This window comes from Ammospiza caudacuta, chromosome 6, assembly GCF_027887145.1.
Source record: "Ammospiza caudacuta isolate bAmmCau1 chromosome 6, bAmmCau1.pri, whole genome shotgun sequence".
In the NCBI taxonomy this organism is placed as follows: Eukaryota; Metazoa; Chordata; class Aves; order Passeriformes; family Passerellidae; genus Ammospiza; species Ammospiza caudacuta.
Genome location: NC_080598.1, coordinates 42,746,083 through 42,768,281, shown reverse-complemented (window position 1 = coordinate 42,768,281; position 22,199 = coordinate 42,746,083). Strand labels below are relative to the sequence as shown.

The window sequence follows — 22,199 nt, the reverse complement described above, 5'->3', positions numbered from 1 at the left end:
CTGCTGCCTTTGCTTACACTGCAGTCCAGGGGCAAGCATTGCTGCACAAATCAAGGCATACCTTTGCTGCCCTGAAGCACATATCCCTGAGCTGTTTTTTCCCCACTTCTCTTGTCTCACATTTGATCCCAGGAATGCCGGGAGGGTTTGACAGGAGGAAAGGGCTCCCTGGAAGCTGTGGACTGGCCGATTGAGAGTCCTCCCAGCCTCAGGAGTCATCATCCCAGGTGACACTGAACCCTGGCCTTCAGGACTCAAAGAGGTCACTCTCACTGGACCCAGAGAAGCTACAGTTTAAGGAAGAGAGACCTAAACCATTCCCTGGTAAGCTTTATCCCCTTCAGACAATCTTTCAAAGCCAGCTCCACTCTCTCTATCAACCTGTCCAGTCCTGGCTCTTTTCCCCTCTGGCAGGCTGGTGTTCATATCCACAGCTGCTGAGCTCCCTTCTCATCCTTCATCCTTTTAACTTCTTCGGTTGCAAATGCAAAGCGGTGCTCACAGGGCAGTGAGACACTGGTAAATGCCGGAGTCAGCAGGGTCAGTGATTAACATAGGAGCTGGAAAACACACAAAGAGACAGCTTGGGCAGTTCTGTTATGCAGATGACTGCACACACCCGCTTCCAGCTTATAAACAAGTAGTTAGCATTTTTCTGTTCCTTGGCGGAGTTCAGTGGGGCACCAGAGTGCTTCCTGCTTTGGTGCAGGCTGCTTCATCATTACAACCATGGAGACCTTTGCAGTTTGGCTATGGCTGCCAGAAGCTTTTCTGTCTGTTGGGTTTTAACCTGCCTGCTTGCAGCCCGTTCTCTCCCAGACAAGGCTCAGAGAAAAGGTGCAGAGATGTCCAGCTGTGGGGGTCTCCAGGCACACGTGCTGTAAGGCAGGTTTTACTGCTCCAGGTTTGGGCACAGAGCTTTCTCCCAGGTCATGAGCAACCTCTTTGTTTAGCAGAGAGAATTCTTGTTGGCTTGAACCTCATGAGGATGTCTCAAGGACTTAGTGCTGACTTCTTGTATAATAAGACAGGTCTTGCTCTGGTTCTGTCACTGGAATGTGACAATCTTGACAGTGTCACACATGGGGACAACATTTAAACACTCAGCTATCCACCCCATCAGGAGAGTTACCCACTCCAACCTAGGGGATCTCCAGGAGTGGAGGGAGTCAGAGCACCCTACCTACTGCAGAGCTGTCCATGGGTGGACCAGATGAGACTATTCAGAGAGGATGGGATATAACTGAAACATGTGGGCAGCCAAATGCCATTTGGGGCTGGCCAGACTGTGGACCAGTTGCCAAAACCACTTCTGGAGCTGGAAAAGGTTGACCCACACTACTTTGTGACCCATTTATATTCTATACATGGGCTAAATTGGCACATCCATCTTCTTAAAGTCATTGCTGGTACCCTGGCTTCTTTTTCCCACCTTTCTTGCTCCAGAGCACTGCAGAATTTGAATATCTCCAGGAAGTCAGGGGAGGTGGGACTGTAGAGGGGCTGATGGAAATGAGAGCATGGGAGCTCCTAGGAGGGTCCAAAGTGTCTGCTGTCCTGGCTGCTTTCTCTCCTGTGCCTTGCATTACTCCACAAGGAAAGAGCAATGAGCAGAGCTTGCAGCCTGAACTGGCAAGAGAAATCAGATTGCTGCAGCTGCAATATGCCCATCAGTCTTAGCGAGAAGGAACTTCAAAGGGTTCTGGTGCAATATTGCTCAAGAAGGACCTGGAAAACATGAACTCCACCTCAATTTTTGTAGTAACTTGTTTACTGTGAATGACAGAAGTCCTGTTTTGGCATTCACATTGCCTGGTACTTCTCATTCCCAGGCCTGAAACCACCTTTGAACCCACTGCCTCATGTGTGTGCTGAAGCCCTCAAAGTGATGCTCAGAGAGAGTGATGGGGCTCTGCAGAGAAGTCCTGTGGGGCACCCTTGGGTCTGTGCATGCTTGGGACAGTGCTGGACCAGCAGACAGTTCTGCTTCAATCATACTGAAAGGGAAAGAAACAAACTATAGGAAGTTTTCAGCCAGGAGTAGCAGAGCTGGAGTGATTAAATTATAAATAGGAGATGATGTGAGGAAAAAATCTATTTAGTGGTGCTGAGGTGAGAACTCTCAGGCAGGGATATTCAAGTGCATCAACCTCAGCAAGGGACAGCAATTAACAGGAGTGACTTCAGCTGAGAAAAAAAGGAGCAACACAGACACAGAAGTATTTGGCCTGAACTTGAAGACAGCTTAAGGGCAAGGCCCAGTCAGGAGTTTCATCTCCCAAGGGAAGTGGGCAACTTGCCTACACATTAGATCCCACCTTGGACAAGAGACTGGAGGCCCCTAAGTCTCTCTCACACCCTATATTTCTTTTCCTTTGCAGTGAATCAGAGCTCAGGGTTGTTCCCCATCATCCAGCACTCATCAGTGCCTCCTCCTTCCCATCCTGCAGAGAACACCAAGGGCTCTTCAACTTAAAATAACTCCTTGTGGGACATGGGGACATCAGTGCTGTCTTCTGAGAGCCACTCCCTGTCCCTCTCCTAATGGTTACTGCTTCCTAGTTCATCTTCTGGGTCATGTTCAGCACTGACCAGTCTAAAGCACTGGGACACACAGGAGAGCCAGGTCTGCTTGATCCCCACCCTGGGGAACCAGAGCCTTGAGAATAGGTCCCATCTCTAATTCACCTCTGCTCGTCTCGGGGCTCTTTTCCCTTCTGGCTTCTGTCCAACTGGGCTCCCTTTCTCTTCCCATTCTGTGAGATAGGGGGAAAGTTTGAACTTGGTGTTGGCACTGTGCTCTTGCTCCACGAGACCTCTGTGAGGCTCCCAGGTGCACAGGAGGACATTGAATGTGAAACAGCAAGTGAAGTACCATAGCACTGAGCAAGGACCAGGAGTCCTGGCCACATCCTGTGGTCCTGGCCATAGGTGGGAGAGTGGGGGAGAGCTGGGAACTGAAGGAGATTCAAAGTCAAGATCAAAGCATTTCCCTCTGAAGCCCTAACACTCTCCTTCCCTCCCACTTGCACATAAAAGCACTCGGCCCTCAGCGGGCTCTCCTCTGGGGAGGGTGGGTGGGTGGGCGGAGGAGGGGTCTCTTCCCCCCCCCCCCTTTTTTTTCTTCTGTGTTACTAATAATTCTTCTTATAGGTGAAATGCCGAAAATCCTTGACATCTCCTCCCCCGTACCTGCTTCTTACCCAGATCCAAAGGGCCCAAAGCCGTTTCAATGACTCTGAGTTCATGGCAGACCTGGCCTGCTTTGGGGGTGTTACCAGCCAATGCCAGCATGGGGGAGATGCAGCAAGCAAAGCCTTTGAAGTGTACAGTAGAAAGACACTGTTAGAGGCAAAGCACAAGGAAGGAGGATTGAAAAGAAAGCAGAGCAGTTTGGCCCACAGGAGGGGGAAAGGCTAATTAAGACAGAGAGTGTGGAGAAGGAAAAGGCAGAATCATTAAGATATCACAGCAGGAGCCCGTGGTGTGGCTCCATGGAGGTTTAAGCCATGCTGAGCCTGGCCTATGCTGTTTGCTCCCCCTTGGTTTCCCATTCCCACCCTCTGCTTGGGGGTGGCACAGGAGTGTGAGGGACTCTCAGTCAGTTCAGCTTGCTGATCCAGCTGAAAATTATCTGGTTTAGTTCACACCCTAATATAGACAGAGCTGAAACTCAGGATGGGAGTTTTTATTACCCCTGCCTTACTAATGATCTGACGGAGGGCTAAAGCTTGTAGGTGATCCCACACTGAAGAAGCTGCAAGCTCTGGTGAGGACAGGTACATATGAGGAGACTCGAAATTGGAAACATGGGCAGGAAATGGTGGATTCAGTTTTGGAAAGCCCAGGAAGGGGATAATCTTCTGGCAGTGCTTCATTACGCAACATCACAAAGACAGCAGCATTAAGGAAGAGCTGGGAAAAAGGGAAAGCAAACTACAAATTCAAGGCTGCAGTTTTGTGTTTCTTTCTGTGATGACAAACTGCTGCTTGCTTCAGAGGACACCCAGGACCACTTACCACACAAAGGCAGCGCAAGATGGGTTTGTCAGGCTTCTCCCTGCATCCCAGCTTCAGGCCAGCAGGCAGAGAGGGACCACAGGGAAATGGAAACATGGAGGGGCAGTGGGGAACGACCTGAGCCAGGGGCTGGGAGGCCAGGGATGCAGGAGGATCTGGCTTCCTTCACTGGTCCAGGGCAGGGCAAAAATGCAGGGAACAGGCAGGGGAGGATGGGGGATGGGATGTTTCACACCTAGCAAGCAGGAGCAGATGGGGCTGCGGTTAAACACCACAAGGAATTAACTTGCACTGCCTCAAGGAGCCCAGGACGCAGCAAGCCAGGCCCAGCTCTCCCTTCCCTGGCTTCATGGCATACACTTCGGTGACAGGTTAGCAATGCAGAGGGGGTTTCTCTTGGGTCTGTAGCTAGTCAGGGAGCTGAGATATGGCCCTTCAGTGCAAACAGACCCATAAAACTCTGCTCAAGTTGTGATTCCCCAGTCCTTTCCCAAGCCCTGCCCCCAGGCACACACTGAAATGGCCATGGTGTTTGCTGGGGGAGAAACGTGAGAAGTAGAGCTGGAGTGCTGTAAAAGATGTAAATGTTTCTGTGCTGACAGCAGCTGAGTGTCTAGGGCACAGCCTCGGAGGGGGGATGGAGACGCACTGAGAAAGCACTTCTCTTTTGTTCTTGATCTTGGCTGCCTTAGGAGAGTTCCCAGGAAAAATCGTGAAGCTGATACGCCAAAGGGAGCTCACAGCTTGTGCTTTATCAGGGGGAGGTCGTTGGGGTGCCAGTGACAGAACAAAGGGCTGGGAGAAGGAAGAAGTAGGAGGGCGGGCTTGGGACAGACAGTTGTGGCCATCTCATCTCTGTGTTAGATCCTCTGACTGTCCTGGCGCTGGAAAGCCATTTCATCAGTCGAGGAGGGAAGGGAAGGGAAGGAATATCCCCTCATCATAAAGTGGACAGCAGAGCAAAGGAGTCAGTTTAATCCTGGTAACCACTGACAAGGTGACTTACACAATTGCCACAGCTGCAGTACTGCCCCATGAGAGGATGTGACTGCCTAGGAGCAAACGTCACCCAGGTCTGATGCAACAGCTGAGAAAAAACCCCATGATTCTTTTAACATAAAAGTTAGTCATCACTGAGGTCAGGTTTTCACAGGGCTGATCTCTGCCCTCTGGAGCTTAACCTTTAGGTATGACTGATAGCATTGTGAATTCCAAAAGAGATGAGAGAAGGGAGATGAGAGCAAGGAGAAAGGGACACTGCCTAGAGACAAGGCCATTTGCTGAGGAAACACACTGATGTGTCTTCTTTCATCCCTGAGAGCATACACTGAAGTGTGAAGTATTATCTGGACCACTGAGCAGGTAGCAGCAGAGCAAAGATGAAGGAGATGAGGGTGAAGGAAGAGAAAGAGGGCTGGGAGGCAGGGAAACGGCAGAAGAACAAAGCTACTAGGCATATGGGAAAAGGGACCCACAGGGTACACGCAAAAGCCCAAAGGCTCTGCAGAAGAAATGGCATCAACTGGATGGTAGAGGAGAGACACATGAGTAAGGAAGGCATGGCAGCTCATAGGATATCTCATCTGTAATCACTAGGTTTGTCCAGAAATTTACTTGTTCTGAACTATTTCATGACTTTTTGAGTTATGAAACCAGGTTCCAACCCAAACCCGACAAAAAAAAATTAGTTGGTTTCTGTATTAAAACCAGGGTCACTGAGAAGCCAGAGAGGGTCCATTCCCTGACACTCATTGCTGCTTTCTTGAAGTCCCTCCCTCTGCCGGGGGTTCCGCACTGCTTCGTTCGTTCCTGCAACAGGGTGGGGAGCACGCCCTGCCATCACCATCGCGCTGGGGATCGCTGTGTCGCAATCCCAATGTCCTGGCCTGAGAAATCCCCTGCAGTGGTCACTGCCAGTTGTGAGTCCTTTGGAAGCAACGTGAAAGTTCACTGCCCACCCCAAAATAAGACGAATGTGCACAATCAGTACTGGTGCTTCTTTCTTGTCTCCCCTGTAACAGGCGGGCAATACCTGCTGCCCAGGGCGACTGTCCCTCATGCCCTGGGATCCGCAGAGGGATCAGTTCGTGCCTGTCCAGCTCCTTCCTCAAGAGAGGCGTTTGTGCCCGGTTCTGCGGCGCTGCGGCTGCGGCTCGGCCCCGGAACCTGCCCGGCACCACGGTCCGGCTCTGTGAACAGGCGGGGGCCAGAGGTGAGGAACACAAGCACGCCCACCGGGCCGGGATGGCCGGCCCGCCGGGATGGCCGGCCCGCCGGGATGGCCGGCCCGCCGGGATGGCCGGCCCGCCGGGATGGCCGGCCCGCCGGGATGGCCGGCCCGCCGGGATGGCCGGCCCGCCGGGATGGCCGGCCCGCCGGGATGGCCCGCGCGGCTCCGCTGTGTGCTCAGCAGCACACCCGCCCGGCGCCGCCAGGGGGCGCTGTGCCGCTGGGCCGCGGGGGAGAGGCGGCGCTGGGCGGGAGCTCTGTGGTGACGCCGCACGCGGAAGCGGCGGCAGCGGCGGTGGCCCCCGGCGGGGCGGATGCAGGGCGAGGAGAGGTGATGAATATTCATGAAAAGCGCCCGCGGGGGCGGGTCTGGCCTGCCGGGCCGTGCCGTGCCGGGCCGGGCCGGGCCGGGCCGGTCAGGTCCGGAGGGCGCCGATGGCGGGGGGCAGCAGCAGCGCGGGGCGCGCCGGGGCCCGCGGGCGGTGAGGACGGAGCGGGCCGGGCCGCGGAGGGGAGCTGGGGTGGGACCCCCGAGCTCACTGCCACCCCCCGCTTCTCCCGCCGTTGCAGGGCTGGCTCCCGGCTGGACGGGCTGTTCCTGCGGCGGTTCCTGCGGCTCCTGGCTGTGCTCTTTCCCGGGTGGCCCTCCCCGAGCGTCCTCATGTTCCTGACGCTGCTCGGTGTCGCCTTGCTGGGTGAGCCCGGGTGGCGGGGATGGGGGGCTGCACTCCACGTCTGCTCCCTGTGGTCCCCACTCTGCCTTGTCACCGCAGTCCATCAGTTCCTTCCCCTGCTTGCCTTTCTTCTCCAGAGCAGCTGGTTATTTACCAGGTCGGCGTCATCCCCAGCCAGTACTATGAGGTCCTAGGGAACAAGGACTTCTCCGGATTCAAAACATTGACTGCTGTTGCTGTGACCCTGATCATTGTGAACTCCACGGTAAGAGCAGAGGCTCGTGTGTCTTGGGAGAGGAAGAGAAAGCTGCCCATGGTGCCTGGCATGATCTTGGTCAGAAAGGATTCAAGTCTGCCCATACGCTGGGTCACTAGTACAAACTGCTGGTTTTTATTTCATTTTGGAAAAATGTTTGTTCTCACTTATCTCTTCCCATCCATCTCTTTGCCCTTGTTCCAGCTAAAAAGTTTCGACCAGTTTATCTGCAACATGATGTATGTGAACTGGAGGAAATCCCTCACTGAATACCTCCACAGGTGCTACTTCCAAGGCCAGGTCTACTACAACCTGCTCGTGCTGCGTGAAGACATCGATAACCCGTAGGCTGCTGGCAGCTTCTTTCAGTATCTTGCTTGGCATCTCCTGGGCTGCTGCGCACCTTTTCCCGACTTCTCTTTGTCTCTGGGTAGGGGCTTGAGCCCTAGAAGCTTTTACCATCCAGGCACAAATCTAGGCACCCTCTTCTACCCTGGTGGGAGGTGATACCTATTGCTGGGAATTCCTGTGACTGCCAGTTTTAGGGGCGGGATGTCTCAGCTGCAAGGAAAGGGGATGCCCATTGGAACAGGGCTCTATCTAGTGCTGCTATAAAACATGCTGTCTGCAAACTCAACCCTTGACACTGTGTGATGTTGCAAAGGTTGGAGTGAGCAGTGCCTCTCCTTTCTTTCACACCACTGGTGCATTAGGACACTCCCTGTTCTGTTTGAACTTCAAACACCAGGATCTGCAGCTGAGCACAGTTCAGTTGTATTTTTGTGGTTTGATAACCCATGGGAGCCAAATCCAGGAAGGGCTTTGTTTTGCACTGTATGAGGGCTGCATTTCCCTTTCCTGTTCCTAGGAAGGAAGTGACAGTGGTGACTTGAAATATAAGAGGAGGAGCATTCAGTCTCCTTGTGGATCCCAGACCCACCCCCAAGAGGTCTCTCTCCAGTTTGCTTTGTGCACTGCTTACTGCCGAGCTGTTGATCTGCCTGGGCTGTGCTGCAAAGGTCGAATGCCCTTCCTCACAGCTGTGTTTGGACCTTGGCCTTCCAGTCTGTCCTCACACACAGGGCCCTGCTGTCATCGTTGCACACTGTGAGAAGCTAAAAATTCTATGTTAGACACCATGTGAGAGGTCACAGAATCACAAAATACTCTTAGTTGGAGTGGACCCACATGGATCATTGAGTCCAACTCTTTAACTGAGTAGTCCACACAGGATTGAACCTGTGGCATTATTAGCACCATGCTTTAACCAGCTGAGCTAATCTCAGTGTAGAATGTCCCTGTTTCTTCCCCCTCCAGAATTTAAATTTGTTATTATTAAATACTAGCTGAAAAACTAGAAATCAAAGGGGAATGTTTTCCAAATAATGTGTTGTTATACCATTGTTTTGAGACTCCAAGCTCTCCTCTGCTGGAGTGGGCGCCTCTGATCTAGTGACTGCATTGGTGACATATCTCATGTTGATGGCAAGAGGAGACCATGTCCAGGGAAAAAATTGCTGTCTTGCAGAAACTCCTAACTCTTGCTAATAGCAGAAACTTCAAGAAACTGAAGCAGCTTCTGCAGTTCTGCTGCCTGTCCTTGCTCCTTCATTGCAGAGCAGGGTGGTTTGTGTGGCTGCTGCAAGAAAACATGCTGGGTATCTAAGGGGGAGCAGCAAGCAAAGAGAGAGGTTCAGCTTGGGTCAAACAGCTCCACACGTTGGGCAGTAGGTCATCATTATCAAGCTGATGCACTTCCAGATTGCTGTTTTGTTTACTCCCAATATCGTTAAATGTTCATTTCTGATAGTGTTTTCAATAGCATGGAGTTAAAGGGAGAGGTTAAAAAAACATGTTTGTCACCAGGGCATGCAGCACAGTGAAGCCAGAAGCTCCTGCATGCCTGTCTTTTTCTTTGGGGGCACAAGTGGAAGGGAAGGACAGAGGCCCCCTCACCACATGATTATTCTGCTCAGGTTTATTTTTAACTAGGGAACATGTTCACATTGTGCAGTGAAATGTAGGAGACAACTGGGTCAGTGTGCCCTGCAGCAAGAGACAGCTCTCGTGGCCTTTGCAGACCAAATGTGTGGGATTACTGTGGAGTATGTCTCATTACACCTTGCTTCTGCTCCAACTTTCAGTCTTACTGTTTAGTGTGGTTTTGGTGCCACTGCCAAAATTCTCTTCATCTTGCAATTCCTTGATGAGAGCTTTTTCCCTGTAACAGGTACTTAGAGAACAAACCAGAGCAAGAGAGACCTCCCATTATGCAGTGCAAACCAAACTGAGTGTTAAATGCATGGAGTCACCCACTTTGAAGGAATGAAGAGCAGGTTCTGAGTGGCATACAAGCACATACAGCACCTGCTAGGGCATTTGAGTTGATACTTTCATGTATTTTCATTACATGTTACTTAATAACTTGTAAAAAGCAATATCATTGGATGAGACTCTAGCACAATTTAAGTTACAGTTTTGTGGGAATATTACAGTCTGAGGAGAAGGAAAAATGATGACTTGAGAGGTCAGTCAGGGTGAGAGCTGTCCCAGAATTAAATCCATTGCTGTTCCAGAACTGCAAAAGTGTTTAAAGATGAGTGCCTTTGTGGCAGTATCTGCACTGAGACTATCCAAGAGTCCATCCTTGCTCTTCATTCTGAACTCCAGCATTACATTATGCCCTTTCCACTGGAGCTTAGCACAGCAGACTGAAGCCTTCATCCATGTGCTCTGGACAGATGAGGTGCTGAGGAGTAAATACACTGAAATTCTTCCTAGTTGTCCCAAGTGCAGCTCCTGCTCAGCAGTGGGATAGATGGGACTTGAGGGTTTGTCACCCATGTGCTGCTGCTAGTGAGGTGAGAAGGCTTGGTGTGCTGCTTCCTGCTCTTGTGGGCTAGGGTAGGTGGGAGCACTTCCTTCTTTGCAACAAAGGAACCAGAGGCACTCCATGCAGAGCCAAGGGATTGGCTCTTGTGAAAGGGTAGCTTTGATTGAGGTGTTTGCAAATATCCAGTAGCTGGTGAAAGCCTGGCCTGTGCTCTGGCCTGTCCTGGTGGGTCTGACGGCATCTCAGTCCAGTACTGAAGGTTGGAGGGAGAGTCAGTAGTTTCTCATAGTATGGGGGTTGTTCCAGGAGAGGAGTAAAGGACAATGATGCAGAGACCTTCAGCACAAGTGTTGAACAATGTTGAAAGTGGAACAAGGGATAAATACAAGGACCAGGTTGAAAGCAATGGCAAGGGTTGTTCTTCCTGGGTGCCATGAAGGCCCTTTGGCGGGTCCTGCTGGGTCATGAAAACGGTCTCCTGTGGGGAATCTGCAGATCCTTCCCAGGTAAGGTTGTTCACCTGCTGCCTGTCCCATGTTCATGCACTGAAACAGCCTGCTTTGTGCCCTGTTAGGGGTTTAGTACTGGTTCTTGCTTCTGGGCTGTAATGGTGCCAATGGCTCTTTGTGTTGAGCAGGGACCAGCGCATCAGCCAGGATGTGGAGAGGTTCTGCAGGCAGCTCAGCTCCATGGCCAGCAAGCTCGTCATCTCACCCTTCACACTGGCCTACTACACATACCAGTGCTTTCACAGGTAAGGATGTATCCTGGCCCTGCTTGCACACCTCTTTTCTGTGTTCTGTTTTTGGAGCCTGCTACCCATATTATAACTCCCCAAATGGATATTTGTACACATGGGTGAGTGGTCTCTATACTCTAAGGAGAACTCTGCCTTGGGGATGCTGGGATGTGCAATGTTGGCCCCAGACTTCTGCTGTGAAAGCCAAGAGAGGTGCCAGCTGAGGGCTCTGATTGCTTGAGCCTAATGGTGCAGGAGTGTCCTTTTGCTTGGATTATTGGCTGACTTCTGTTTCTCCTCTGTAGCACAGGCTGGCTAGGCCCGGTGAGCATCTTTGGGTATTTCATCATTGGGACGATGATTAACAAAGTGTTGATGAGCCCAATTGTGTCTAAACTTGTGCAGCAGGAAAAACTGGAGGGAGATTTCAGGTGAGTCCCAGCAGAGCTCTGTTTTCACTGCCCCTTGGCAGCTCCTGTGAAAGCTGCTTTTTTGTCCCGTTCAGGGCTGTGTATGTAGCTAATTCTCTTGTCTGTGACTTTCCCCACTCTCAGAGAAGGCTGCCTGTGCAATGGTGCCTCAGAGTCAGTGTACTGAGCCCCTGCCAACCACTCACAGCCTTGTGTCATGGCAGGCAATGCCCTTGGTTCAGTCTCAACCAGTCTTTCCATATGCTCTGCAACTCCCCTCCTCCCCCTTGCTTGCAGGGTTGGCTCTGTGTGCAGCAGGGACTTTGTACTTTTCCCTGGGGTTCAAGGCATCCAGGGACAGCAGCATAAGCTGTTGTGGCCCAGGGAACCCAGCCCAGGGAAGTTGGCTGTGGTGATTTTGTATGGTGGAGATGCTGGACTAGCAGCAAAGAGTAAGCCCAAGGGCTAAGAAGATGTGCAGAGAGAGCAGGATATCAAGCAAATGTACCACTGAGCTAGCCCGAAATGATGGCACCTCATGTTAAGCCTTGGTCTCTGGTGCCTTTCTGAGCCCGTTGAATATTTCTGTCAAGAGATGCCTCAGATCACTGCTCTAACATGCAAGATAAGTTTCCTCTAGGAATGGTTTTGGCTACATAATTCACTGAGCATTTGTGCACAGTTATGTTTTTTTGGTTGTACAGGTTCAAGCACATGCAGATTCGTGTCAATGCAGAACCAGCTGCTTTCTACAGGTTAGTAGTGTTAATTTCTTTGTATCCTCAAAAGGATTGTCCCAGTTCAGAGTGTCCTTGTTGTGTTCACATATCCCAAAGGAGCCCAAGTTCTGTTGCTGCAGCTTTCTATCCCTTCCACTGCAGCATCATACAGCCCTGACACTCGGTTCTTTGTATTCTGTGCATCATATGCAGAAATAATCCACAGCAACTGGAGACAGCTATCTTTCCTTTGCCTCCCTTCTAACATCCTCAGAGGCAGATACAGATTTGGTGCTGGCTTAGAGATCATTACTGATGTTTTGTTTGGTCCTTACCTGGAAGATTGCTCAAAGTCTGATTGCATCTGGTTCTGCTGAGGACTTGTTGCATGTTGCTTCTGGCCCCATCCTGCTGCTGCTTGCCTGCATGTCTTCTGTGGGTGTGCTAGCTGCTCCTTGGCCACCTCAGCTCTGCTTTGCTCCTCTTGCTCAGTCTGTGCCCTCATCCTCCATATGCTGTACTGGCACTCTGAATTTTCTCAATGCCATTCACCCCAGAGCTGAGCACACAATCAGGAGCCCAGCAGCACCTCCCCCATTTAGTGATGCCCTGAAGCCTGTTGAGCTGCTGCTTGGTTCAGCAGGAAAAGAGGCATGAATTTGGTGTAGCTTGTGTTGGGGTGGCAGGAGGTTGTTGCTGCTCTCTTGTCATGAGTCTGGCTTTGCCCTATACATTGTGAAATTGCACTTCTTCCAGGAATTGTAGCACATGTCCTCTCTCTGGTCTTCCCTGCCCATGATCTGTATTTGGCTCCTTCATGCTATATTGAGTGAGCATTTCAAGTGTTGTGCTGCTGTCCTCACAGTGGTTTCATTCAAAATCACTGATTTCATAACAACTTACATTGACAGGCATGAAACTCATTTAAATAACCAAAATCAATCTTGGTTTGCACTGGCAAGTCTTGAGTTATTTCTTTGTACTCTGATTCTTACTGGTTGATGATAATTTTTGTAATGAAAAATATACTGTAATTACATGCCCTTATTTAAGATGCAGTACTTTCCCTCACAATTTTGATTTTTTTTTTTAATTCTATTACTAAGTAGAAAATGAAAAGTGGATTATTATACCAGAAAACAGAATGTTTTGGTTCAGTACAATGTTTTAGTAGAAAAGTGTCATTTTGTGTGCAACTAGAACTTAGGTGTGTTGCACACAACCAGGCATTTTCATGGTATACATCATAATTAAAAATAAAGGAATTTTTTAAAAGGTTGCATTCCTAGAATCCTGCAAGAGGAGGAGCATATGGTGAGTGGCTGGTTTTGATTGCTCAACTTCTCTAGTTTGTGATCTTGTCTTCTTAAGACTGCCTAAACATTGCTTTGGTAAAGGAAGAAACAGAAGCAGAGCACTGCCACTTTTTTACTTCTTTTGTTACTAAGTCCTTGGCAAACTTGCTTTAAAAGTGAAATGAATGGGAGGAAAAGAGGAAACCAGTACAGCAATCTCTCCTCATCTGCAACAGAATAATAGCTCTAAAACAAAGGTCCCTGGTTCCTTTCTCACCTTTAATTCCTTGTATCCAAGCCTTTCTCTTTTCCTAATACATGGAAAGTAAACACTGCAGCTCAGTAGTTACCTGAGATGTGCTGTAAGGCAGTAAAGCCAAACTGAATTCTAACCAGGTGCATTTTTGAGAACAAAAATGTATTTTTCTATGAACTGAGAATCTTTAGAAATGAGACCTCAAAAATCTTATTTTGGATGTTTTTGTGCCTCTTCTGGCCTTATCTTCTTGGGCCCTAGTGACCCCCTTGTTGCATAGATCGTGAGTAGTGGACACAAGCCTGTGTTGGATGTCAGGGGCAATAGGTGCTATGGCAAGTGGGTGACTGGAATGAGACGTGGAGCGCTCTCTGCATTTTGCCACCTGAGGGCAGCCCGGGCCTTGCAGAGCAGCAGCAGGAGCTGTCACACTTGCTTGAAGGTGGTGGTTTAGGAGATGCCTCCTTGCTCCTGGCTCAGCCTGGCCACTGGAGTATCACCTCTAACATGTGAGGTAGGAGACCTGATGGAGATAGCCCTGGGAAAGGGGAAGTTGTGGAGCTGGGGTACCCATACTAGGGGTAGCACTGCTCAGGACTTGCCTTTGTCCCATTCCTGTGGAGTGGGAAATGGGAAGAGGTGGGCTAAAGCTGCTGGCCATGCAGGCCATGTGAGCTGATGATCACCCCTTGGACTCTCCTCTGCCCTCTCCTGTCTGGATTCAGCTGTGTAGCAGTGCCATGCCTCTTTTCCAGCCAGGCTGTATTTGGGAACTGTGTTTGACCTTGGGTGTACAGTGCTTTAGGCTGGAGCCTTCTGACAGTGTCTGGCCTGGCTTTACCTGCTCCTGCTGCAACAGCAGCAGCCATGGGCTCTGGGAGAGATTTGTAGGACTGCTTGCTTCAACCAGAGTTCCGTGATGATACCCTTCAGGAACACAGTCCTGGCTGTTCAGTTCCTGGTCAGTAAAGAGTTTGTTAGTCAGAGGCAAAGGTGCCAGGCCCGTTCAAAGCTTCAGTTTTAAAGCCCAAGGTCCTAGGATGTCTGGCATGTTGCAATGTTGCTTTTACAGGGCTGGGCGAGTGGAGCACATGCGCACAAACCGGAGGCTGCAGAGCCTGCTGAAGACCCAGAGAGAGCTGATAGGGAAGGAGCTGTGGCTATACAGTGAGTGGGCACACTGCGGGGGGGGGAAGTGGGATGTGTGGTAACTATTCTGGTGGCCCACACACTGGGAAACTCTACTGGTAGAGCAGTTGGGTGGGTGATGTGTTTTCTTCTTCTGCCTTTTGCTGCTCTATGAAAGCCCTGAGGGTGAACAGAGGGTGCCTCCTGCAGTGCTAAAGAGGAATCCTGTTGTGTAAAAGCCTCATAAAGAGGCAAAGTTGTGGAGGACCCAGAATCTGGCTTTTTTGTGGTGCAGGTGTTCACACGCCAAGAAAAGAGGGAAGGGCTTGAGCTTTGGGCACTCTATATGTTGTTGGGAGCTTGGAAACTTCTTTCCTATAGAACCTGTCCCTTAAGCATAGCTGTTCCCTGAAAATATTCCTTTTCCCTTTTTTACTGAGTTTTTTCTTTAAATTACTCCTATAAAGACAGCTCTTCCTGATCTCAGCAGAACAGCAAGCTTCTGGGCAGTGTAATGAAGGGAGAACTCTGAACAGAAGTGTCTGTGGGAATTTGGAATCTTTTGTTTTTCTGCCTGTGTGCTCCCAAGACACACTTCATGGCAAACTGTCTTACCCCAGAGCTTCCTTTTTGCCCTTCCCTCCTGTTTACTGTGAATCAGTCAGGCCCCTGAAGCATAGCAACAAGCAGGCAAAGTGCCTTTTGCCCCACAGTAGTCCCTGAGCTGTGTGTCTGGATGATGATTCGCTGCTCAGGGGCCTGCCCCAGAGTGCTCTTTGCTTGGCAAATGCATTTTCACCCTGGTGCTTGTGCTATCCTGCAAAATAGGTTTTTCTACTCTGGTTCATCATAAAGAGCCAAGGCAAGAACACGGTTCTTTCTCTGACGGGGCTCAGGGTCAGCACGTGGGCCTGACTGGGACAGAGGTTTCAACTTTAACTCACTGTCTTCTTTCAATGTGCTTGTGCCCAGTTGGGATCAACACCTTTGATTACTTGGGCAGCATCCTGAGCTACGTGGTCATTGCCATTCCCATCTTTTCTGGTGTCTACGGCGACCTGAGTCCAACAGAGCTCAGTGCCCTTGTCAGCAAGGTGAGCTAAGGGTAATCTCTGTGACCCCATTGTGGAGGGTGAGCAGGCACTGAGGATGGAGGTTTCATGTGGTGCTGGTGGCCCTGGGACTAGATAACCTGCAGCACTTGATCTTCAGGTTAGACTGTCCCAGCTCACAGTGTTATGGAAACAGGAGCTTGTAGGCAGCTGGTAGGTGATTAACTTGGGTGTGAGAACTGTCAAGGACACATTTACGTGTTTCCTGGCTCTGACCTCAGTGTCTAAAAAAACCCAGGAGGTCAGAAAGTCTCTGGTTTCCAGCAGTGCAGGTGGAGATGGGGCCTGTGCAGTGCTGTGAATCTGGGTTATGCCCTGGGCTACTGCCTGTGGTGAGCCTTGCCCCCAGTGAGGCTGAGCTGGCTTGCATTCACCTTCCTGACCTGACTCTTTATGGATACTCAAAGCTGGCTTGTGATAGAGAATGCAGAGCTAAAAATAGCTAAGTGGGCACTGCAGGCTGAGACACCCTGCTCTGAGCCATATACGGTGCTGAGGCAGGGCTGGTGGTGTGGATCTGTGTGACTTGGGCAAGCGTGCTGGGCCCTAGGCAGGCCATCAGGCACTCTGCAAACACCATCCCTGGGTGACAGGACACGTGTCTATCTGGCAGAAACTGCTGCACTGAGCAGGGAAGCCCTGCTTCTTTCAAATGTGGTCATCTTCACTCCCACTGTCCTGTGTGACTTCACCACTCCTCATTCGTCCTCCTGAGACAGCTGATGTGGCCAAATGTGTGGGCTCCTTGGCTGCCTCTTTGCAGTCGTGGAATAAGGGTCAGGGCCCCAGCTCAGCTCTAACCCTTACTCTGCCATGTGATTTCTCCCCAGAATGCCTTTGTTTCCATCTACCTCATTGGCTGCTTCAGCCAGCTCATAGATCTCTCCAGCACTGTTACTGATGTAGCTGGCTACACACACAGGTGAGCTTATCTGTGGGCACATCTCTGGAGGAAAGGGCGGTGCAGAACAAGACTCTGCCCAAGTCTGTAATAAAAAAAACCCAAAAAACCTGTTGTTTGTGTGCAAGCATGGGCAAGTTTGGATATTGTGAGGAGGCTGCTGGAATTGTCCCTGGCTTTCATGCAACCTCTTGTATGTCTAGGATTGGTGAACTACAGGAGACCTTGCTGAGCCTTGGCAGAAAAGAAAATGGTAACTACTCAGAAGCCAAAACCAGCTGGGATTTGGACAGGTGAGTTGCCTCTCAGCAACTGGCTGGCTTGCAGCTTGGATGCCAGAGTGTGGGGTTGCCATGGGAGGGAGGTGGCCCTTGGTGTCAGAGTCTGTTGCATGCTTTTGGTTGGAGCAGGCAGTGTTCACTGTCAGTTGTCATTCTCAGGGTGTGTGGGGCAGGGCTACTGCCAGAGGCACAGGAGATATTAGGTCCCTGATTTTTGCCAATCTCAGCTTGGTCACTTACCCCCAGATCTCTTGTTCTTTGTCTTGGTGGTGGCCCAGCAGCCATTCTGGGGAGGACCCAGTGCCAAGGGACACAGCTTTCCTTCTGGAGCAAGTGACACTCTCAGTACCATCCTCTGGCAAGCTGCTCATCAAGGACTTGAGCCTCAGGATCTCACAAGGACAAAGTGTGATGATTGTGGGAAACACTGGTACAGGGAAGACCTCTCTCCTGAGGGTCCTCGGAGGGCTCTGGGAGAGCACACGGGGTGAGGACTGCTACTTGCCTCGGCCATCTTCTTCTCAACCAAGGCTACCCTGAGTTTGCAAGGTGGCAGTGTGGCAGTTTGTGAGGCCAGTGCCACCATGTCATGGTGAATGTGTCACTGATACACTGTTTTGAGCCACCCATCTCTTGTCACACTCTCTGGCTGTCATTGCTTTGCTCTGTGTTGCAAACACACTTTTGTGGGGTCTAGTTGACTACTTTATGGGACAGGACTACAGGGGGCAGTGGGAAGTTCCTGCCTGATCCTGCAGATGTGATGAGTGTCTCTGTGCAGGGAGCATCAGGATGCTGACCTGCTTTGGCCCCCGAGGAGTGGTGTTCCTACCACAGAGGCCCTTCTTCACTGATGGAAGCCTGCGTGAGCAGGTGAGCCCAGGGTCTGTCTTTGCTCTGGCCTCCCAGCTGTGGTCATGCCCTGCAAACCCTGCAAGAGGGAGAATACCTGTGGGTGCTCCTTCCCTTGTGCCTCAGTTCATGTTACTGCATCTCTGATGTTACTGCATCAGTGTCTAGCTCCCTCTGACATGGTTTCTTTTGCTCTGTTAAACAGGTGATCTATCCCCTGAAGGAGATCTATCCACTTTCAGGTTTGTGAAAATCCATTAGAGCAATTAACCAATGCTATGGTAGTGCCTCACTGTCCTGTACCCAGTGCAGCTTCTTCCCTGCTGTAACCCATCAGGAACATTAATCCATTTTGCTTCTGATGCTCTGGTGTTCCCTAGATGATTAGTGTGTGTTAAGGTCAATTCTGTGTCCCCCTCCTTTTGTGAGAGAGCATACTCACTGGATAAGAACTTGCTGTCTTAGTATAATGAGGACAAGTTGGCCATGCTCTTCCTGCTGTGCTAGACATGATAAATTTTGCTGTTGGGATACATCTGATTTGTTTGGTACAGTCTGACTTTCAGCAAGCCGTATTTGCCTTAATCTTATTTTCCATCCACCTCCATCTTTTCCACTTTTTCAAAATGATGTCCCATGGCTTTGCACATTGTTGTGGTCAGAATATATGGATCCTTTCCCTTCCCTACCCTTTTCTGAAGCCAGACCGCATGTGGTCTGCTGTAGCTTGGGAGTCACAATCTTGCTGAGAGTAACTACAGCCCTCAGCTACTGCTGTGGCTCTCCAGCAGCTTCAGAGAGGTCCATGGCAGATGCACAGCCCTTCCTCTCAACTTCCATAGATGCTAACTGTACCAGCTCAAGTGTATGTTCTGCTCCACAGCTGACTCACCCTGAGGTATTTCTCTTCCACATAAGGTCCTTTTGCTGGCTCTTACCTGAGCCCTGTTCCCATGACTCCACTGCTTGTAGTGTGCAGTCTCAGCTCTGAGAGAGTGACTGGGCAGGGCCTTGGCAGTTGAAGCCTAGATCCTTGTGTTCTGGCTGTGGCCATGAACTGAGGCAAATCTCAGGTGTATCTGTGGAGCCCAACTACTTCCTGGTATGCTACTCGACACTTTCAAGGAAGGTCAGTCTTTGGGGCTATCTCTGCCAAAGCTCAGGATCTGGTATAACTAAGTGGTCAGGTCAACCACATTGAGCCTCAGGAGATATTCCAGTTCTTCCCTCCTGCCTCACCAACTCCTTCATTCAGCAGTGGCCCCAGCACACACTGCCTCTCCTTATGCTGCATGGCTTTCTCCCTAGGGTCTGCAGATGATGAGAGGATTGTGCGATTCCTGGAGCTGGCTGGGCTGGTGAGTCACTGATAGCACTGCTGCCTTCTTTCCTGGTGCCACCAGCGAGGGAAGAAGGGATGATTCTTGTGGCAGCACAGCATGATTGTGTGCTAAACTTATGTGGGGACATTGTGCCTGGGACACAGTTGTCTATGGGACAGAAAGAGGAGGAGAAATATGGTACAACTTCAGCTCAGCTTGGGAAAGTGAGACTGGGAAAAAGCGGGTGGTTATGCTCAGGGCCATAGGCTTGCAGGGTTGGGGACTGTGTTCACAAGTCTGCTGTGCTCTCTGTAGACTGATTTGCTGGCAAGGGCTGGAGGACTGGATGAACAGGTGGACTGGAACTGGTAAGGGAGCCCACTGTCTGTGTGCATTTGGGTGATTTCTGAGTGGGGAACACTTCTAAGCAGATGCACATTGCTGTTGGATTTATCTGTGTCTATCTGTGTTCTGTGAGATGTGGACACTATACATGAGCAAAGCCTTCATGGCCCAAGCATCTGTGCCAACAATCACCTGCTGTGGTGTTCTGCAGGCAGTTGACCGTTTACAGGGGTGCAGAGCCAGTCCCAGTATGTAGGGGGGCACAAGGGACACACAGGGACAGTTGTTTGCTGGTCTCCAATATCAGAAGCCTTAAGATTTTCAGCAAACAAGCTCTGTTTCTTGAGGAAGGTGTTGAATCTTGACCGTGCTGCAGGTATGACATCCTGTCCCCAGGGGAGATGCAGAGGCTCTCATTTGCACGGCTCTTCTACCTCCAGCCAAAATACGCAGGTGAGTGAGTGACTACAAAAGAGGGGAGAAAAAACCACAAGGCCTTTGGTGTATAGAGAAGCTGGTACAGAGACAGCTCATGAAATCCCTTTTGTGCTAGGAACATGTTTTGTCTTGGCTGTTATTTTAGCAGCGTAGCACACAGAGGATTCATTTGTGAAATGTGGAAATGTTTCATTATTTGTGCGGATGGTGGTAAATCAAGAGGCTGTACATAAGACATTTTCTTCTTGGAGAACTGGTGATTAATGTTCATGGTCCATGTCCAATGGCGCCAGAAGAAGAACTCTGTCAGCCTGCTCACCAGTTGCTATGCAAAGAAGTGCGTGTGTTGGGGAGTGTGGCAGCAGCTGTCATATCTGAAGCTCTCGAGCATCTGTACAGTTGTGGAGCAATATGGAAAATTTAGCCCTGATGTGGCAAAAGAAGACAAGGAGCAGTGGGACAAACAGTCCTGAGAGACCACAGAAGCATCTGTGATTAGCTAATGGGGCCAGTTCCTTAGGCTCTGGTGGGGGCTTGAGCCTGTGGAGGACTTGCCATGAGGGCCAGGTTGGATGTGGGTGAACAGAGCCAGTTTCAGTAGCAGGTAGCTATGTGTAAGTACCTCTCTTTCCCCTGAAGCCCGTGACACAGCTAAGTGATGTCTGGGCAGAAGGAACCTGTGGATGGCAAACTAAAAGCTGCAGAGATGATTTGAATTTATTTGCTCCAGGTCTGTAGTATTTACCCTTAATAGTCAGGAAGGTGCCACAGGCCATCCTACCTGCTCCATGTAGGGTCTGTGCTGGAAGAGTACACTGACTGCTGTTCAGCCTGGCACTGCAGCACGTGGGCTGCCTGGAGAAGCTCATGTCTTGGCTTTTGCCATGATGGGGATGAGGCAGTGGTGGGCAGCTGTTGAGGGAGAGGAATGAGGTGAACGGTGTGGTTTGGATGGATTCAAGTACTTGAGGGGAAAGACAGCTTTCCTAGTTGCCTGACACCAGCTGTGTCAGAAGAATACCAGAGTCTTAGGTTTCTCCTCACTTGCTTTCTGCAGATGCTCTTGGTGAGCTCCAGTTAATATGTGAAATGTTCTTGGGTGTTGCTGTTCTTGCCTACAGGAGATGTCTGGTTGGGAGAGGATTTGTGGGGCTCATGGCTTTTCTTTCAGTGTTAGATGAAGCCACCAGCGCCTTGACAGAAGAGGTGGAGCATGAACTGTACCGTATGTGCCTTCAGCTGGGCATGACTCTGATCAGTGTGGGACACAGACCCAGCCTGGAAAAGGTGAGACAGGGAGGCAGTGCTGCATGCCTCCCTCGTGGTGCTGAGGTAGAGAGGGTCTCTGGCAAGCAGAGGGGAGTGACTAAGGCTGGAGGACCTCACTGGGGGTGGACCGTGCCCTTGTAGAGACATCCCTCAATGCGCTGTTGAATTGCAGTTCCACAGCTGGATTTTGAAACTTCATGGGGAGGGAAGATGGGAGCTCACTCGATGTGAGAAATTGAAGCGTCTCCCCTCTGAGGAAGGATACTGAAGAACTTGCCCTTGTCGGGCCAGCCACAGAACCTGCACATGTGTGGAAGAGCTCTCAGTAGCAGACGTGGAGCTGCCAAGCCAGCAGCTGTGTCAAACAGTGTAAGACCAGTTCTGGATTTTGCTGATGGACACAGAGTATGTCTGAACTCCAGAGTATGTCTGAACTCATGGTGTGGAGTTCTGCCAAGAGTAGACACAACCATGCCACCCTTCTCCCAACCTCCTTCTGCCTCCCTGGCACTCACAAGAGAAAGGAGCTGAGCTCCTAGGCCGCCCTGAGAGAAGATGCTGCCTCATGGGTCTTGTAGAAACAACAGCCAGAGAAACCTCCACTTTGTCTGGAATACATTGGTGTGAGGTTAGAATGCAACCTCCTTTTCTGCTCTGTGTGCCTTGTGAGGAGCTCTGTCTTGGATACACAGCTCTGCAGAACAGATTTATGTACCTTGTGGCTCTGTCAAGAATTGTGTTTGCCAGCAGGAGACAAGGGCATGAGAATGCTACCACAGGGCATGTCTCTGCTTTCTTTGTAACACACACTACAGGTGAAAGGAACATTTTTGTATTAAAATCTGGGGCCTGTTTTCAAACTGTTTTTACGGAGAAGAATCAATATTTGTTAACTGGACTGTTGCATGTTTTCTTTCTGGGGTTTGCTTTGGAGGAAATGCTTGTATATTGGCAGTGGTCCTGGACAAGACTATTTCAAAAAAGAGCAAAGCAGAGGTAGGAGTAGTATCCCTATCCAGGGCTGGAACATCCTGCATGCTGCTACCTCTGCAGCTACTGCAAGGCACAAGGAACCTCAAGGAGGGCTTTCTGCCTTCTGCTTTCATGGAATGAAACAGCT

General features: G+C 50.4%; 1 protein-coding gene across 3 annotated transcripts; it reads left to right on the top strand.

Annotated features, from left to right (window-relative positions):
- Positions 1 to 84: 84 nt before the first annotated feature.
- Positions 85 to 21,919, top strand: ABCD4 (ATP binding cassette subfamily D member 4). Of its 3 annotated transcripts, XM_058806497.1 has the most exons (19): positions 85 to 324; positions 6,820 to 6,944; positions 7,061 to 7,188; positions 7,384 to 7,523; positions 10,650 to 10,766; positions 11,057 to 11,182; positions 11,866 to 11,916; positions 14,504 to 14,598; positions 15,532 to 15,653; positions 16,502 to 16,593; positions 16,776 to 16,865; positions 17,132 to 17,340; positions 17,635 to 17,726; positions 17,911 to 17,947; positions 19,014 to 19,063; positions 19,343 to 19,395; positions 19,749 to 19,825; positions 20,982 to 21,097; positions 21,252 to 21,919. In XM_058806497.1, the coding sequence occupies exons 2-19, from the start codon at positions 6,911 to 6,913 to the stop codon at positions 21,345 to 21,347; spliced, it is 1,725 nt and encodes a 574-aa protein (XP_058662480.1). In that variant the 5' UTR covers positions 85 to 324; positions 6,820 to 6,910; the 3' UTR covers positions 21,348 to 21,919. The 3 variants fall into 3 exon arrangements, with proteins under 3 accessions (XP_058662480.1, XP_058662479.1, XP_058662477.1); XM_058806496.1 differs by lacking the exons at positions 85 to 324; positions 6,820 to 6,944 and having other exon boundaries at positions 6,956 to 7,188; positions 17,135 to 17,340; XM_058806494.1 differs by lacking the exons at positions 85 to 324; positions 6,820 to 6,944 and having other exon boundaries at positions 6,956 to 7,188.
- The last annotated feature ends 280 nt before the right edge of the window (positions 21,920 to 22,199 follow it).